At 50.4% G+C, this 17,832-nt stretch overlaps 1 protein-coding gene across 1 annotated transcript in view; it reads left to right on the top strand.

The window, feature by feature from the left end:
- The window catches only part of LOC144258246 (uncharacterized), a 640,730-nt gene extending 635,724 nt beyond the window's left edge, over positions 1-5,006 (top strand). Inside the window, 1 exon segment of the mRNA XM_077806661.1 lies at positions 3,341-5,006. Coding sequence (XP_077662787.1) covers positions 3,341-4,215 — 875 coding nt within the window. The 3' untranslated portion in view covers positions 4,216-5,006.
- Positions 5,007-17,832: the final 12,826 nt, after the last annotated feature.

Below are 17,832 nucleotides of genomic sequence, written 5' to 3'. Positions count from 1 at the left end.
AGAGCATGGGCCAATATGGACTATATTGTCTTCTTTGCTTCTCTGTCCTCATCTAAGGACTTTCTAATGCTGTGTTTCGGTTGACTAATAAACCCTGCTATGTTTTAAAAGTCTGCCCAGTGTGACAGCAAAAGCTTGCTGAGGTGCACTGAAGCATGAATGAGGAACAGTCTCTGAAGAGGAGTGTCGTTCAGCTGGGCCTGCTGGCAGAGTTCACGGGTTGAAATACGAGTGTTGAAACCAGAGGCTCAGTCTCAGGTGTTGAAGCTACATGGCCTATCCTTGTGAAAGAGTGGGACCCCTTGGGGGTCTAGTGCACTCAAGAGGCACCTCCCAAGGACTGTTTAAAAGCCTGGGCATTGCACGGATGCTATGCATCTATGACAGTGGGCCAGAGGTTAAGCCTTATGGGGAAAAGATATAAAACAAGAAAAGGATCTAAATGCATATTTACCATCACCCCCTCATCAGTCCTCGTGGGAAACACTTTGGAACTGATCAGGGAATTACAACCTTCCTCTAAGGCTTACCTCTTGGTTATATGGTCACATCAGTTTTGTTAGAGGGCTTTCCCTTCACCCTCCCACTTCCCTGGTTCTCGTCATGCAGACCACAAGCAACATAAGACCAGAAGTCCGAAGGGCAGATAATGCGATGTTTATTGGGGTTCATTTACAAGCAAGCATATTCCGAAGCCTTTCACACCAGTCGGCTTATGGCTATACACACATAATCTGTTCCCCAGTGTTCCATTCCCAGCTCTGACGCAGCAGAGCATATACCCCGCGTCCCTCTTCCCAGCTCTGATGCAGCAGAGCATTTCCCCCACGTCCACCTTCCCAGCTCTGCTGCCGCAAAGTATTGCCTGCGTCCCTGTTCCCGTTCCCCCCGTTAATAAACCTGATTCTAATTTCCCTTCCCCCTCCTGTTTGACCCCAGTTTATATAGTCGTATTCTCAGCTATGCCTTAACCAATCAGTTTACTGAAATATAACTAACCAATCCTAACATATTGTGACATAATTCTCTAACCTATTATATCCTATTACCCTAATTAACTTACCCCTAGCAAAATTAATTATATAGGAGACAAACAGAGAACCAGACAGATTAACAATAGAAAAGTGGTGGTCATAAAGACAAAACAATACAGAAATGAGGGTACCACAACCATTGATGAGTGATTTCTTTCCAGATAGGATGCTATCAAACTAAATTTTCTTTAAGTGACTTAAGATCTATTTCTTTATCTGGTGGTGATGGGCACTATCTGGACAGGATAGTCTTCCTAACAACCCAATACCACCTTATTTCAGTGTGACTGGTTTGGGCTGTGACGATGCGACCATACGCTTCCCAGCTTATGGCTGCCCCCGCTGCTTAGCAGAAGAACAAGGCCTCAGTCTATCCTAGTGAGAGAAGGCCCATACACAGGCAGACTGAGATTTTGATTCTTTGTTTTTATATCCCTGTAACTAAGAACTTAGGTATATTTTTATCACTTAGCTAAAGTATAGGCTTTACAAGCAGGCCTGAATATCTATATTCTCACAGAGGGTTCTACCCCTTCCCCCATTTTGTGTTTGTCTTGTCTATTGAGATAGTAAATTGTTCAGGGCATGGGCCATCTACTATTCTGTGTTTGTACTTGTCCTAGCACAATGGGGACCCACTGTTAGTTGGTCCTTAGGCATTAAGGTAATGGATATGATTTAGAATAATAATAACTCCTGGGTTGAGCTAAGGAAGCTGGCCTTGGGATGTTACTGCTTAAAAATGAGCTGGGCTTAAAATCATGGAATATTCTTTGTGACAAGTATCCCACAAATTCCACTGATCTCCCTTGTTTTCTTTGCCTTGAGCAGGGTTTCCAGTTTCCAAACCTGATGTGATCTCGCAGCTGGAACAAGGGGAAGAGGCATGGGTCCCAGACCTCCAGGGCTCTGAGAAAGAAGTGTTCCCAAGAGCTGCTTGCACAGGTGAGGAATTGGTTAAAGCAATTCAAAAACTATCCATGAACACAGGAAACATTTGGGATGCCCTATAAAAACTATCTTAAAACAAAAAAACTTCAAATCCAGACTCCAGCGAGAAACTGCTGAATTGGAATTCATTTGCAAATTGGATACTATTAATTTAGGCTTAAATAGAGACTGGGAGTGGCTAAGTCATTATGCAAGGTAGCCTATTTCCTCTTGTTTTTTCCTTACCCCCCCCCCCACCCCAGATGTTCTGGTTTAACTTGGATTTAAACTTGGAGAGTGGTCAGTTTGGATGAGCTATTACCAGCAGGAGAGTGAGTTTGTGTGTGTATGGGGGTGGGTTTTTGGAGGGGGGTGAGGGAGTGAGAGAACCTGGATTTGTGCAGGAAATGGCCTAACTTGATTATCATGCACATTGTGTAAAGAGTTGTCACTTTGGATGGGCTATCACCAGCAGGAGAGTGAATTTGTGTGGGGGGGTGGAGGGTGAGAAAACCTGGATTTGTGCTGGAAATGGCCTAACCTGATGATCACTTTAGATAAGCTATTACCAGCAGGACAGTGGGGTGGGAGGAGGTATTGTTTCATATTCTCTGTGTATATATAAAGTCTGCTGCAGTTTCCACGGTATGCATCCGATGAAGTGAGCTGTAGCTCACGAAAGCTCATGCTCAGATAAATTGGTTAGTCTCTAAGGTGCCACAAGTACTCCTTTTCTTTTTATAAAAACCTTGTGAGCTCTCCAAGTTCAGGATTGTTCCCTGCAGATGTAGAATCATTAGGCAGAGGTCACTTATGGCTTCCCACCTATCCTGAGTGAAAACTGGCAGCAGGTCCCTCCCCGATCTCACTTTCCCCTGAGTGTTCTGGTGAGATGGGGACCAAAACTGATCCCTTCCTCTCTCCTTTGGGGAAAGGTTTGGGGAAAATCAGCTCCTGGTAGGTTTGATCTCTCCCACACATATTTTAGTTCATCACTTTTTCCATTCCTGTCTCTGAGATTTCCTTTCTCTGTGGTGCAGGGAGTGACCTATGTCTGGATTCTCTCTGTCTCCCATCAGGTGTTGGGATGGTGAGTGAGAATGAGGAGAATCCCCAGCAGGCAGATGCTGAGCAAGTAGAACCACATGGGACATTATCAGGAAGACCCAAAGGGCACGTTTCTGTGAGTTGTGCACTCCCAGAAAAAGCAAACACCTGTGAGACTCAGCAGAGGCCAGAGGAAAGCTTCAGTAGCCTCTCAGACCTTATTAGACATGAGAGAATCAACTTGGAAGAGACACGCTACTCATGTCGTGAGTGTGGGAAAAGCTTCAATGGGAGCTCAGACCTTTTCACACATCAGGGAATCCACAGAGGAGACAGACCCTACATATGCTCTGAGTGTGGGAAACGCTTCAATCGGAGCTCACACCTTATCACACATCAGACAATCCACACGGGTGAGAAACCTTATGGATGCTCTGAGTGTGGGAAACGCTTCAGTCGGAGCTCATACCTCATCACACATAGGAGAATCCACACGGGTGAGAAACCTTATGGATGCTGTGAGTGTGGGAAACGCTTCAGTTGGAGCTATGCCCTCATCGCACATCAGCGAATCCACACAGGAGAGACGCCCTTCACTTGCTCTGAGTGTGGGAAAAGCTTTAATCGGCACTCACAGCTTACCACACATCGTAGAATCCACACAGGAGAGAAACCCTACATGTGCTCTGAGTGCGGGAAATGCTTCAGTCGGAGGTCTGCCCTCATCACACATCGGAGAATCCACACAGGAGAGACGCCATACACATGCTCTGAGTGCGGGAAAAGCTTCAATCAGAGCTCAAACCTTATCACACATCGTAGAATCCACACAGGAGAGACGCCATACACGTGCTCTGAGTGCGGGAAAAGCTTTAATCGGCACTCACAGCTTATCACACATCGTAGAATCCACACAGGAGAGATGCCCTACACATGCTCTGAGTGCGGGAAAAGCTTCAAACAGAGCTCTACCCTGAGCAGGCATCAGAGAATCCATACAGGAGAGAGACCCTACACATGCTCTGAGTGCGGGAAGAACTTCATTGAGCGCTCAGACCTTGTTAGACATCATAGAATCCACAGTGGAGAGAGACCCAACACATGCTCTGCGTGTGGGAAAATCTTCAATCAGAGGTCATTCCCTATTAGACAAGAGAAAATCCACATGGGAGAGAACTGTAAGAAATGCCTTGATCTGGGCTGACCAAAGATTTGTGTTTAAAAAAATCACATTGCTAATTCCAATATGTAACGTTATTGACATAAGCCGGGACCGTACAGATCATTGTTGCAACCAAGGTCCTGTAGTAGCATCAAATCTTATATAAAGGGGGTCAAATGAGGTGTCTAAGACAAGGTTATGGTTTGCTGGTTATGATTAAGCTATCTGTATATGTGTATCATTTTTGTAGTTGAAGTTATGAATATTGGTTCTATACTGTCTGTATTTCAAACTTATGTTATGCTTCTCGGTGACACCCCAGACAAGCTGGTGTCAGCTCTGCCTAGCCTGCTTGATAGCCCATTAAGGACCATCAGCGACACAAGTGACCCATTGAGAGAAGGCAGACATGCCTTGCATCTCATCAAGGTGTGCAAGGACCTGCCTATGGACAGAACTCTGAGGTGTTTCCAGGCCGTGTGATGGGCAGCTTGTCTTTGGGACAAAGAGAGAGACCACACGGCAAGAGACTGTAAAAAGCTGCTCAAGCTCCTCCATCTTGTCTTCAGTCCTGCTTCTTACCTCTGGAGGGACTTTGCTGCACTAAAGCTTTGAACCAAGGACTGAAAGACCCATCCCAGCTGGGGATGTTCTCAAGAGACTGGATTTGAACCTGGAGTTTATTCTATCACTGCTACAAGCCTGACCCAAGAACTTTGCCATCACTGTATGTAATTGATTCCATTTAACCAATTCTAACTCTCATCTGTATCTTTTTCCTTTTATGAATAACCCTTTAGATTTTAGATTCTAAAGGATTGGCAACAGCATGATTTGTGGGTAAGATCTGATTTGTATATTGACCTGGGTCTGGGGCTTGGTCCTTTGGGATCGAGAGAACCTTTTTTCTTTTACTGGGGTATTGGTTTTCATAACCATTCGTTGCCATAACAAGTGGCATTGGTGGAGATACTGGGAAACTGGAGTGTCTAAGGGAATTGCTTGTGTGACTTGTGGGGGAGGGATAGCTCAGTGGTTTGAGCATTGGCCTGCTAAACCCAGGGTTGTGAGTTCAATCCTTGAGGGGGCCATTTAGGGATCTGGGGCAAAAATTGGGGATTGGTCCTGCTTCAAGCAGGGGGTTGGACTAGATGACCTCCTGAGGTCCCTTCCAACCCTAACCTTCTATGATTCTATGATTCTATGACTTGTGGTTAGCCAGTGTGGTGAGACCAAAGTCTGTTTCGCTGGTTTGGTTTGCCTTAGAGGTGGAGAAACCCCAGCCTTGGGCTGTAACTGCCCTGCTTGAAGCAATTTGTCCTGAATTGGCACTCTCAGTTGGGTCCCACCAGAACCAGCAGCGTTACAGGGGGGAAGAACGGGAACATTGTGCACTCGGGAGGAGGCGGGGCTGGGGGGGGGGTTTGGAGAAGGAGTTGAATGGGGCAGGGAGGGGGTGGAGTTGGGGCAGGGACTTTGGGGAAGGGGTTGGAATGGGGGCGGGGCAGGGATGGAGTCAGGGTGGGGCCGGGGGCAGAGGGGGATTGAGCACCCACCAGCTCCAGAAGAAGTTGGCGCCTATGTCCAACACCACCACAGCACATCATCTTGGCCAGAAAGGAGCCCACTGGGAGTCACCATTGCTTTTCCTTCCACCCAGAACCCCGCTTCTTCTCCTGGGCTGCAGGTAGCCATCCATGGGCTGCCAAGAGACAGTCACAGGATTCTACCTCCCAGAGGCCAACACCATCTCCCCAGGCTTTGGCAGAATGAATGGTGGCGCTCTACTAACCCTACTTAGCTGCACTGAGGCACTTAGCTTCTACCCTGCCTTCCTCAGCATGACTTTCCTCTTTTGCCCCATTCCTGCCTCCCTTCCTCCTTTGTCAAGTCACGCCAAGGAGGGCAGCCGGGAGAGCCAAACTTCATAGGCCAAACTCCCAGGGCAGAGGAGGCCAAGCCACAAGACTCCAAAAGGTGACTGGCCTAGACCTCAAGCTTTCCAGGTGCTTTCTCTGCCAATGTCAGCACTCTCTGTCATGCGGGGGTTGGGGTTATCCCAGGAACTGGCCAGTGGAAGAAGGAGGAGAGCCTTACTGGACAGCTGGTAGATGCAATACTTTCCCCTCTTCTTAACCAGCACTAATACCAGGCCAGGCTACGGCTGGGAAGAGCATGAGAGAGAGCAGCAGTTTCCCCTATTCTTTCCGGCTCTCTCTTTCTTGACTAGTTTCTCCTCTGCATCAACTTGCTCTCTTTCTTTGTGAGCCTGGCTAGCTCGGTTGGTAGAGCGTCAGTCTTTAATTTGAGGGTCCAGGGTTCAAGTCCCTGGTCAGGTGATGAATTCTTCACTAAGCTCTTAAGGTATCTCTCTTAAGTCCTGTTTAACATTGCTTTTTCTCTTCAGGATTTTGCCTTTGCTAAGAAGGTCCTTTTGTGTGTGGGATTGAAGGGGCAACTTCCTGGCATGCCATCTTTCCTCGCAGGCTGGAGGAATAAAGGCCTCTGGGCATATAGCAGGTTCCTCCCACATGGCTGCATTCTCACCTGGTGGAGGTGGAAGCTCTGTCTCCTTGTCTCTGTTTCTGCCTTCACCTGAATGTGCTGATCTGGCTGCCCTGTCTGAGACAGGATGTGCCGAATGTTTGGAGCGTTAGGTGCTCACCCAGCACTTGACTTTCCTTCGAGGGAGTGGTGAGCAGGGTGCGGCTCAGGCTCCCAGTTGGAGAGAGGTGCAGGTCTCGGGGCTGCTGGCTGGGACCCTGAAGAGTGTGAGATTTCTGCAAGAGGAGTGGAGTTGGAGGAGGAGTACGTGTCTGCAGTGCCTTGGGGGAGGCCTGTGCTTCTCCCAAGCAGAAGGTATTTGTGTGTTTTCAGTCCCTGGGAGGCTTGGGTCCAGCCCAGCGTTGGGGCCTGAATTGTCATGAGACCAGGGGGGAGGAGAGTGCAAAATTGGTGGAGCTAGGGAGTGGGGCTCCGGAGCCACTCACCCCACCTTGGGAGCACTTGTGGGGATTGAACCGTCTTTGGGTATGGGTAGTGGTGGGACCCCAGGGGATGGGGAGCAGCATTCTGGGGGCCATAGGCACTAAGTGCGTGCTCTGGGGCTGGAGCACCCACGGGGGAAAATTGGTTGGTGCTCTGCACCCACTGGCAGCTCCCCGCCCCAGCTCACCTCCGCCTCTGCCTCCTCCCCTAAGTGCACCGCTGCATCCTGCTTCTCCCCCTGGCTCCCAGCGCTTGCACTGTGAAACAGCTGTTTCATGCGGCAAGCGCTGCGAGGGAGGAGGGGAACATGGCTTGCTCAGGGGAAGAGACGGGGCTGGGACAGGGATTTGGGGAGGGGTCCAATAGGGGCATGGAGGAGGAGGAGACTTTGGGGAAGGGGTGCAATGGGGGAGGGTCAGGGGTGGGGCCAAGCCAGGGGCAGGGGGCACCCACCTACCCCGGGAAAAGTTGGCATCTGTGCTGGGGGCTCATTCACCCAGGAAAGGAAACGTCCCTATGGGGGGATCACTGACCCAGCGGTGAGCATTGGACCTGTTGGTGAGCCCTGCAGTGTCCTTAGGTCTGATATGAGCCCGAGGCCACTTGCCGGTGTCTGAGCAAGGGGAGCCACTCGAGCTGCAAATGGCAGAGGTCAGGGCTGCGAGATGGCAGAGCTGGAAGGCAGGAGAACAGAGCAGCCTTCCACATTGGTGCCAGTGGTGGGGTTTGGACCAGAGGGTCCCCTGCCATTCAAGAGGAAATCCTACACAGCAGCCGCAGCCTGTCTTTCAGCAACCACAGCATGTTTGGTGGCAATTGAGCGACTGCAGCCGTCCGTCTCCTTGCAGTAACAGCAGCGTTGCATGGCTTGACTACGGTACACGGGGGGTTTGAACAGGTGCCCCACATGGGACTTCGTATTGGGCACTTTGCTGCTCCGCTCTTTGGGTTTTCTCCCTTGACAGCTGTGGTCAGTGATGGGGTGAATGGATGTGTGAATTTCAGGGGACAGTTGAGCTTTTAAGGGATGAGGGTGACCAGTTAAGACATGTTCCAAATATGTTTTACATCGGGTCGGAGCGGGTCATTGCCAGTATGCGGGACAGTCTAAAGCCTGCTTCAGCTGCAGCTCATATGAGCACTTCAGTTACGGGGGCTCTAGCCGGCACGGTCTGCACAGTGAGTCCTCGGAGTACAGGACGGAGGACTGCCGGCAGGGGATCTGTTGCAATTTGTGTGGGAGGCAGGGACACGTACTGCAATTGTCCAGAGGCATGGCATATCCGAGAGGAGGGACTCTGGTGTCAGCACAGAGCACGCATGCAGACGGAGAGTGCTCAGGAAGCAAGGGAACAGGGAATGGGAGTGGCCAAACGAACACCCAGCTAGGATGTCAAAGGAGTGGAGGGTTCATGCCCCATGGATGGGGAGAGCAGTGGAACCGGGGCTTGCATAGCTAGCCTGGAGGAGCTAGTGCAGAACAGTGAGGAAAGCAGTGGGGTAGGCACAGAAGAACGTAAGAATGGCCATACTGGGTCAGACCAAAGGTCCATCTAGCCCAATGTCCTGTCTTCCAACAGTGGCAAGCGCCAGGTGCCCCAATGAGAAAGAACAGAACAGGTTATCATCAAGTGATCCATCCCGTCACTCATTTCCAGCTTCTGGCAAACAGAGGCTAGGGACACCATCCCTGCCCATCCTGGCTAATAGCCATTGATGGACCTATCCTCCATGAATTTATCTAGTTCTTTTTTGAACCCTGTTATGGTCTTGGACATCACAACATCCACTGGCAAGGAGTTCCACAGGTTGTGCATTGTGTGAAGAAATGCTTCCTATTAATTTCATTTGGTGCCCCCTAGTTCTTGTGTTATGAGAAGTAGTAAACAACACTTCCTTATTTACGTTCTCTACACCAGTCATGACCTCAATCATACCTCCCCTTAGCTGTCTCATTTCCAAGCTGAAAAGTCCCAGCCTTATTAACCTCTCGGCATATGGAAGCCGTTCCATTCCCCTAATGATTTTTGTTGCCCTTTTCTGAAGCTTTTCCAATTCCAATATATCTTTTTTGAGATGGGGCGACCACATCTGCACTCAGTATTCAAGATGTGGGGGTACCACGGATTTATATAGAAACAACATGATACTTTCTGTCTTATCTATCCCTTTCTTGATTATTCCCAGCATTCAGTTTACTTTTTTGACTGCCGCTGCACATTGCGTGGATGTTTTCAGAGAACCATCCACAATGACTCCAAGATCTTTCTTGAGTGGTAACAGCTCATTTAGACCCCATCATTTTATATGTATCATTGGGATTACGCTTTCCAATGGGCATTACTTTGCATTTATCAACATTCAATTTCATCTGCCATTTTGTTGCCCAGTCACCCAGTTCTGAGAGATCTTTTTGTAGCTTTTTGCAGTCTGCCTGGGTCTTAACTATCTTTAGTAATTTTGGATCATCTGCAAAATTTGCCATCTCATGTTTACCCCTTTTTCCAGATGATTTATGAATATGTTCAATAGGACTGGTCCCAGAACAGACCCCTGGGGGACACCATTATTTACCTCTCTTTCTGTTCTGAAAACTGACCATTTATTCCTACCCTTTTCCCCCTATCTTTTAACCAGTTACCAATCCATGAGAGCACCTTCCCTCTCATCCTGTGACAGATTACTTCGCATAAGAGCCTTTGGTGAGGGACCTTGTCAAAGGCTTTCTTTGTACAGTCAGGTGAGGCCATTGGTGAAGCGCTGGCTGGGGTAACAGGGCCCGCACGATCCCCATGTGACCAGGAACAGGTTGACGGGGCCCAGCTAGATTGTGAGATGCCTGAACCTACCATGAATAGGCTGGAGCATAGCAGAATTACTGGGGAGACTTGTGTGAAGGTTTCCCAAAGGTGAAGGCAGGAAAGTGTTCTGGAGTTGTTAATGTCTCTTACTGGCTGTGCGGGGGTCATGTGACTGCACGTTGCCAGCTGCGGCTGCAGTAAGCAGCAAGGTACTTCCCCAGAGCAACCATTTTCCAGTGTTGGATCAAGCAGAGACAGCCGAGGAGGGGAAGAAAGGGGAATCTGCAGCAGAAGTGGGGTATGCTAAGAGTGGGGAGAACGTTGGCCTATGGAGAAAGGCATTTGGGCGGATCAAGGTAGCAGGGAGGGCTCCTCCCATCTGAGTTTCTCTCCCATGCTTTTGGAGGGCAATGTGGGATGGGAGCCATCTTTCCCACGTGACTTATTGGTTGACCCAGTAAGGGTGGGAAGGGAATGAGGCAGGGCAGCCCTTGGGGATGGTGCCAGAGGGGTTGCTGGGCAGGGCAGGGATTGGGGATGAAATCTCCTCTGCACAGGTGGGAGAGGGCAGTACCGGGGAAGGGGCATATGTGAAAGTGGCCACATGGAACGTGGGAGGGATTTGGGAGCCCAGGAGGAGGCATTTGATATTCAGTACCTTGGAGAAGCTGGACTTGGACATGGTGGGCATTCAGGAAATGCACATTAATGACTTTAGGTTAGCTCAGTGGCAGAGGGCAATTGGAGGAAGGGCTCATCTTTCTGGTTCTCTGGGCCAGGGAAGAATGATTGGTTTGGAGTTCTTGTTCTTCACATCCACGGTGCAAGTACAGAAGGTGGTGGAGCTCTGACCAGGGAGGGCATTATTGGTGGACTTTGTGCTCCGTAGCACTGGTTATTGCTATATTATTTTGTTTGGTCCCCAGATAAGGCATGAAAGGAAAGATCTATGGAAGGAACTGACTCCCTTCCTCTGGACCTCATGGGGTTTGGTGTTGGGGGGGATTTTAATTCTGTCAGTTGGCCTGAAGACCATTGGTCCTGTTTTCCTGACCATCAGAGGATACTCTTTTACAATGAGCGCTACATGGCACAGGTCTGTAGCGTGGTAGGTTTAGAGGACGTGTTTCTCCGTCGTGAAACCAGCAGCAGGCAGGCGGTAGCCTCCTATTCCTCTGATCCAAGCTCACACCAGCCACAGATGGGATACACCTTTCTCCGGGGACAGGCCAGGAGTCACATTGACCGGATTTACGTGAAAGAGAGCACGTCAACAGCCCAGTGCAGGGTAGTGCCAATGGACTGTTCGGATCATGCAACTCTCACCGTGTGCCTCAATATGGGCTATTCCCTTGTCGTTGGCAGAAGATATTGGAAGCTGAACATCCAGAGCTCGCAAGATAAAGGGGCGGGGTGGTGTTGGCAGAACGGGAAAGCATAAGAGGGTTCTATGCCAACCAGGCGGATTGGTGGGAGTTGGTGAAGGATGAGTTGGCTGCTTTGTTCCGGCGGCTGGGCAAACACCACAACATTAAAGAATATCAACTGCACCAAGTCCTGCAGCGTCGCCTGTGGGATTTTGACAAGACCGTCCAGACAGGGGAGCCTGTGTCACTGTATGAACATATCAAGTGACAGCTGGCTGAGTTCTGGGAGATGAGGCTGCAGCTGGCCTGATTTCAGTGGGACCACTGAGTAAAGGGAGAGGCTGCCTCCCCAGACGTTTTTGCGGCCTGCAGAGACCAGAGACAAAGCAGGAGGATGCGGGGACTCAGGGTGGGACCCACGGATCCATTAGTGCAGGACCACAGGCGAACGCTGGCCATCGTGGAGGCCGATTATGGGGAGCTGTTCCTGGCCCGGGATATTGCTCAGCCAGGGAAGGAGCAGTTTCTCTACTTAGCTGGGGACTGCTCATAGCTTGTCTCAGGAGACGAGCGGAGGAGTTTGCTGGAGCTCATGCAGGAACGTGAGGTGAGGGAAACGGCTTTGTCCTTGAAGACTGGCACATCTCCTGACTCAGATGGCCTGCCTCCAGAACTCTACTGGGAACTGCTGGAGCTTCTGATGCCAGTGTTGACTAACGTCTTCAACAGCTCCCTGCACCACGGGGCACTGAGTCCATCACAATACGACACTATCCTGGTATTGCTGACCAAGCTGGGAGTCCTCACCGACATCCGAAATTGGAGGCCCATTGCTCTGTTAAATACCGACTACAAGATCTTGGCCCGAGTACTCAAGAGGAGGCTGGGAGAGGCAGCAGACCGACTGGTGCATTGTAATCAATCCAATGCAGTGGGAGGTTGGACAGTTGCAGACTCCTCATGCAGTGTGCGGGAGGTCTGTGAATGTGCATGCTGGAAGCAGTGGGAAGGTCACTTGTTGGCTCTGGATCAATCCAAGGCCTTTGACCACGTCAACCTGAACTATCTGTGGAAAGTGCATAAACAGTATGGACTTCTGGGGGACTTTATCAGATGGCTGCAGGTGCTGTACAAACAGGCCTTGGTCTACCCATTGGTGAATGGCTGGCTAGGGAATAAAGTCCCCGTGCACATGGACGTAAAACAAAGCTGTCCCTTGAGCCCCTTCTGTATGTGCTGTGTTTGGACCCTTTTCTGAGAGCAATCCACAGAAGCAGAGCAATGCGGGGCATGGCTTTCCCTGACCAGAGCCTGGGAGGACTGATCAGGGGAGCTGTCACATTGAAGGCGGTTGCCCATGCAAATGACGTGACCTTGATAGTGATCTCCTGGGTAACTGCTGTATTTTGGTGATGCTATTGGGGTACTTGGCTGCAGCCGGAGCCATGATGAACCTAGAAGAGAGCAGGGTCCTGTGGGTGGGATCGGACCCCGGTGGGGGTTTTCCCTTACTTATCAGAGATTTGAGATTAGTAAGCAGCCAAGACAGGAGCACCCCGAGGGTGGTGAACATCTTGGGGATATTGTTTGGGGTCGGGCACAAGGTGGGGAAAGCGAACTGGAGAGGCAGCTGCTGGCCTCTGAGGAACATCTCAGCTTATGGCATAAGTGGACCTTGTTGTTAGCCCAGAAGGTCGTCATGCTCAAGACCTATCTTTTGGCTGCGGGAAATTGCCTCAACCATGTATTTCCCCCAACTCCACGAGTGCTGCAGTCACTGAACATGATGGCCTTCCACTTCTTGTGGGGTAATAGGAGATCCTTAGTCAGGAGAAGTGTGACTTTTCTGCCAGTGACACAGGGGAGGTTGGACATGGTGGGCTTTGAAGCCTTTTATGGTTCCAGTTTCTTGTTTTTCAGTTTTCAGTGGGTGACTGAACTGGAGGGCAGGCCAGGCCAGGGGAGAATGGTGGGGCAACCACAAAGTCAACAACCAACTCTTTGGATCTGGCTGTTTGTTTTTTTTTGAGCCCACTGGGTGCAGCACTGGGTTTGGGGTGGCTGATGGTGACAGAAGAGGGAGGAGATTAGGAGGGCCCCCCACTCTTTCCAGTGACCGTCCACTGCCACCTTATGTCCGATTGGCCTTTCAGTGTGTGGCTACGTGGAAGGTGTTCACAGGATGGTTTAAGCCACAGCAGTGGCCTCCCTCACAGCAGCAGTGGCCACACTGGTTTGCTGCAAAGCCCTGGAGGCCCCTCCACTTGGGTCCCCAGTTGCACAAGAATCTGTTTTTTCCCTACTCCCGTGTTACTCATGCCCACTCGAGGAAGGTCTTTGGTCCGGCTGGCTTGATAGGATGGACCCATGCAATAGCGTGGGGCCCCACAACTTGAGAGTCTCTGTAGAGATGTCTGAAGTTCTGTGGGTTGATCTCATGTCTGTGTTTCTCTCTGCGTCACCTAATGCCGAGAGGCTTTTGCCCTTGCACTTGTCTTCGTGCTTTTTTTCTCGCCCACCTCATTCTTAAAAGGAGTGCCAGGACCAAGCTTCATAGTCAAGGAAAGAGAAGCAGGAGCAGGAGTCCCAGGCTGGAGCCCAGCACACCTCTGGGCACCGAGAACAGGGGTGGTTCTAAGGGAAGCCTTAAAAGTCATAGAGCCCCAGAGGGTGGGGCAAGAGGAGGGGAACCATGACTAATTATGATCTGTGGAAAGCCACAAAGACACACGGCCAGTCTGCTCCCTGCCTCCTGGCTCACCCAACACCCACTGCAGGCCACCTATAGACCAGCATGCCAGATGGCTGTTGACATTCAGCGGCCAGCATCAGAATGTTGTAGGAAAGCAGAGCCAGCCCCCCAGGTCAGGCCCCTTACCGTTCCCACTCACAGTGCTTCTTTTGGTGATGGGGGAGGAAATGTTTCCCTAAGCAGCTTTTCACCAACTGGCAAGAGGCAGAGAAACACCCAGGCTCCAAAGGCGCTATTCAACAAGCCCCCTCCAGCATAGGGACAGGCACAGATTTGGAAGAGGGAGACTGCTCTGCATGCTAGCCCGGGTGTCCGCCCACTTTCTTTGGCAAGCTGGGAAGGCCAGAGGCTGGCTTGGGACTATCTAGGGCTTGCATGCAAATCTTTGCTCTCCCCAGCCCCGCTGGAGCCAGAGCCTTTGCCCCAGTGGCCAAAGGGAGGATTTGGCAGTAAAAAGAGCAGGGCTTTCAGCCGAAGTGAAGGCTAAAGAAGCAGAACCACAATGGGACTTGAACCCTCAATGATAAGACAGCTTATTTTTAGGCCACACAGTAACAGGCTGCTCTCTTTTGTAGCAAATTTTTAGAACCATAAATAGATTCCACTGAGAGGACCCCTAAATTGTAAATGGGATACATGACCTTGTTCTTTCTCTCCCTCATTCCAGGCCAGGAGGAGAGCTGGAGGAGAGTCAGACTCAGCTTTGTAGCAGGGGAACATGGTGAAGCACAAGGAACTCAGGTATGGGTTTTACACGGGAAAAGGCAGGTAACTGTTAAAGGGAATCTAGGGGGCCTGCTAGGAGATGGCTGTTTGTTGCCCTCTTAATTGTGCATCCCCCCTGCCCCTTACCCTTCTGCTCTGCCCTCTAAGCTGCAAACCAGCCAGGGGAGTTGAATCACTGCCTCTTCTTCATGTACACGGGAGAAACGTCGTTACTTAAGTCCTCCTTGTTTCCAAGCCCCATGTGAATTCATGACATGCCTGGACTCTGTGACTGCAGCATTCATGTGCATGAGACTGTCTCAGGAGATGACCCTTGACATGTGTGAAAGGAGCTTTTTCTATGCTGCTAGGGAAGGGAATGTGAGAGTCAATTCACAGCCTGGCTTCCTATGAGCTCTGAGGAAGCTTTGGGATCTGCAACAGAATTCTCTGCATCCTCAGGTTATCCTGGTCATCCAGGGCTGCAGGATTTGGCCCATGGTCAGTCAAGGTGCGACAGCTGCTGCAGTCTTACATGGTGAGTCTTGCAGCCTCTCTCGAAACTGCTCTGCCATGTTCTGCCGGGCGGCCTCATTGGTTGAGAATCTGGCAGAAGAGAGACCCTGGAGTAGAGAAGGAAAATGTCCTCAGCAGTCACAGCCGGCAGGAGCAGGAAAGGCTGGGTTTGTTTTTAAACGTCTCTCCCTGCTCAAGCCTTTAATCATTCCTGTGGCTCTTCTCTGAACCCTCTGCAATTTATCAGGGAAAACAAGCAAACCAACCAAACCAGGCTGTTTGGACTAATGTAACAATCTATTGCCTTGCAAGGTTTAATATAAATCAGATCATTCTATTCACCCAAGAGTTCAACTTTAAGGGCTTTTGGTAAACTGACCACCTAGTCACTTAACATTAACCCGTTCAAAAAGTTGGCAGGTCAAATAGTCTTTCCTCCAAATCAAAATGAAAAAATAAATCAGTGAAAGAAAATAACCTGAAGCACCTTTGTTGCTTTTCACAACAGCCTGGGGGAATACAGAAGGGAAAATGCTTCTCTCTCCTGACCCTGAGTAACATTTGTCTGTCCTTGAGATCCTGTCACAGGGACAAGGGCTGAGGATGCAAATGACATGTTGAGGCTACATTGGTTTGTACATTCATTCACTCCTTCATTAGTGATAAGGGTGCATGAGTTCAAAGTAATCCAGCTCTAACTTTCACACCCTAGGTTAGTTCCAGGCTGGCAATTACCAAAAAAATTTCTTTCTAACCTGAGCAGGTTGAATCTGGAGTCACTGAGAGATGATAAATATAGAGCCCTGCTGAGAAGTGTCTGTCCAGTGGCAGCTCCCCCTGTATTCTCCCCAGTTTATGAACTCATCTTCAGTATATAGGCCACTGAACCTAATGAGTGGGGAGGGTCCCAGTACTTGAGCTCCAGCCCAAGTGAGAATTTCTACACTGCAATTAAACAGCCCCCAGAGCCCGAGCCTGGCAAGCCCAAATCAGATGGCCTGGGCCAGCTGTGAGTTTTTAATTGTACTGTAGATATACCCTTGGTGTCAAAATCCCAGTTTTCTCGCCAGGGAATCAAGCCCTAGTCCCCCATGTGACGATACCACTCTTACTCATGCGGCAAGAACTGACAGCTGCATGGGGACGTAGGGGAACATCCTGGGCAGCTCCTTGGACCGCTGTGGCTGTCAGGAGACCCAGCTAGGCAGGAGCTGCTCTGGGTTCTATGCAGGGGGAGATTAACTGGTCTGCTGACTCTCAATTGCCTGCCTACCCTGTCAATCAGGCTGATTTGGAGCTTTGGCCTCTCCCCATTGCCCCTGGGGACTGTCAGTCTCAGGGTCCTGATTTCCCATTGACCCTTCCCCTTTCTTTTGGTATTGGAACTAGCCAACCAAAAAAACCCACTAAGTTTTAGTAAGGGGCCAACAATCCCCCGACACAAGCCATCCCTGTGGGGGTCACAGATGTCTACAGAAGACAGCACAAGCTGGTCCCATGGTGTAACGGTCAGCACTCCAGACTCTGAATCCTGCAATCTGAGGTCAAATCTCAGTGGGACGCCATGTTGGTTTATGGCAAAGCTCAAAGCGCTCACCTTTCCTATCTTCAGTTGTGCAAGCGCAAATCCTTTCCCTCCTGCTGGGTGACTCATGCCAATGGAGGCAGGTCTTTGGTCTGGATGGCCGCAATGGGTTGGGGCTCTAAAACTTGCCACCCTGGCTACCAATGCCTGCAGGCCTGCATTTTGACCTGGTGGTTGGGATTATCACTGGTTCACCTGATGCCCTTATGCTTGCTGCCACACTTTTCCTCTTGCCCACGTGACACTTAAGGAAAGGAGTGTCAGGGCTAGGCAGGAGGGAGGAAGTGTCCCAGGCTGGAGCCCAGCACACCTCTCCTCCTCTGGGCACCTAGAGCAGAGGCGGCAGCTCCAAGGGAAGGCTTAAAACCCATAGACCAACTGAGGGCAGGGCAAGAGGAGGGGAAGACCATGCCTAGGCACGGCCAGCTAGCCCAGGCTTCCACCCAATTTCTTTGGCAAATCAGAAATGGCAAAGGCTAGCCTGGAAGCACCTAGGGCTCACACCCTGGCCTTTGCGATGCCTGACCCCCAACTCCTTCCCAGGGCCCAACTCCTTCCCGGGGCTCTAGCTAAAGCTCAGAGCATTGGCCTGAGCAGCCAAGAAGAGGCTCCAGCCCTGAAGAAAGCAGGACTTCCAGCACAAAGGGAAAACTGCACAAGCACAGCCCCAAAGAGACTCAACCTTCAATCATCTGATCTGAAGTCAGAAGCTTTATCCTTTAGGCCGTGTGGTCATAGGAGAAAAACCTTTTCAAGCACTAAGAAAAGAAGGACACTGTGTTTCTCAGGTCATCTATTGGGGGTGCAGAGAGTCTCCGGGCACAAGAAGTCGAATTTCCAGCGAGATGTGAGACTTAATTCTATGGAGCGAGGTGCAGGACTTGGGCAGGGAGGCATCAACATGGGGGATTAAGGTGCAGTGGATGGACCGGCTGTGTAGGTGCA

The sequence above is a fragment of the Eretmochelys imbricata genome, chromosome 28, assembly GCF_965152235.1.
Source record: "Eretmochelys imbricata isolate rEreImb1 chromosome 28, rEreImb1.hap1, whole genome shotgun sequence".
Taxonomy (NCBI): domain Eukaryota; kingdom Metazoa; phylum Chordata; order Testudines; family Cheloniidae; genus Eretmochelys; species Eretmochelys imbricata.
This window is presented reverse-complemented; position numbering and strand designations above follow the sequence as displayed.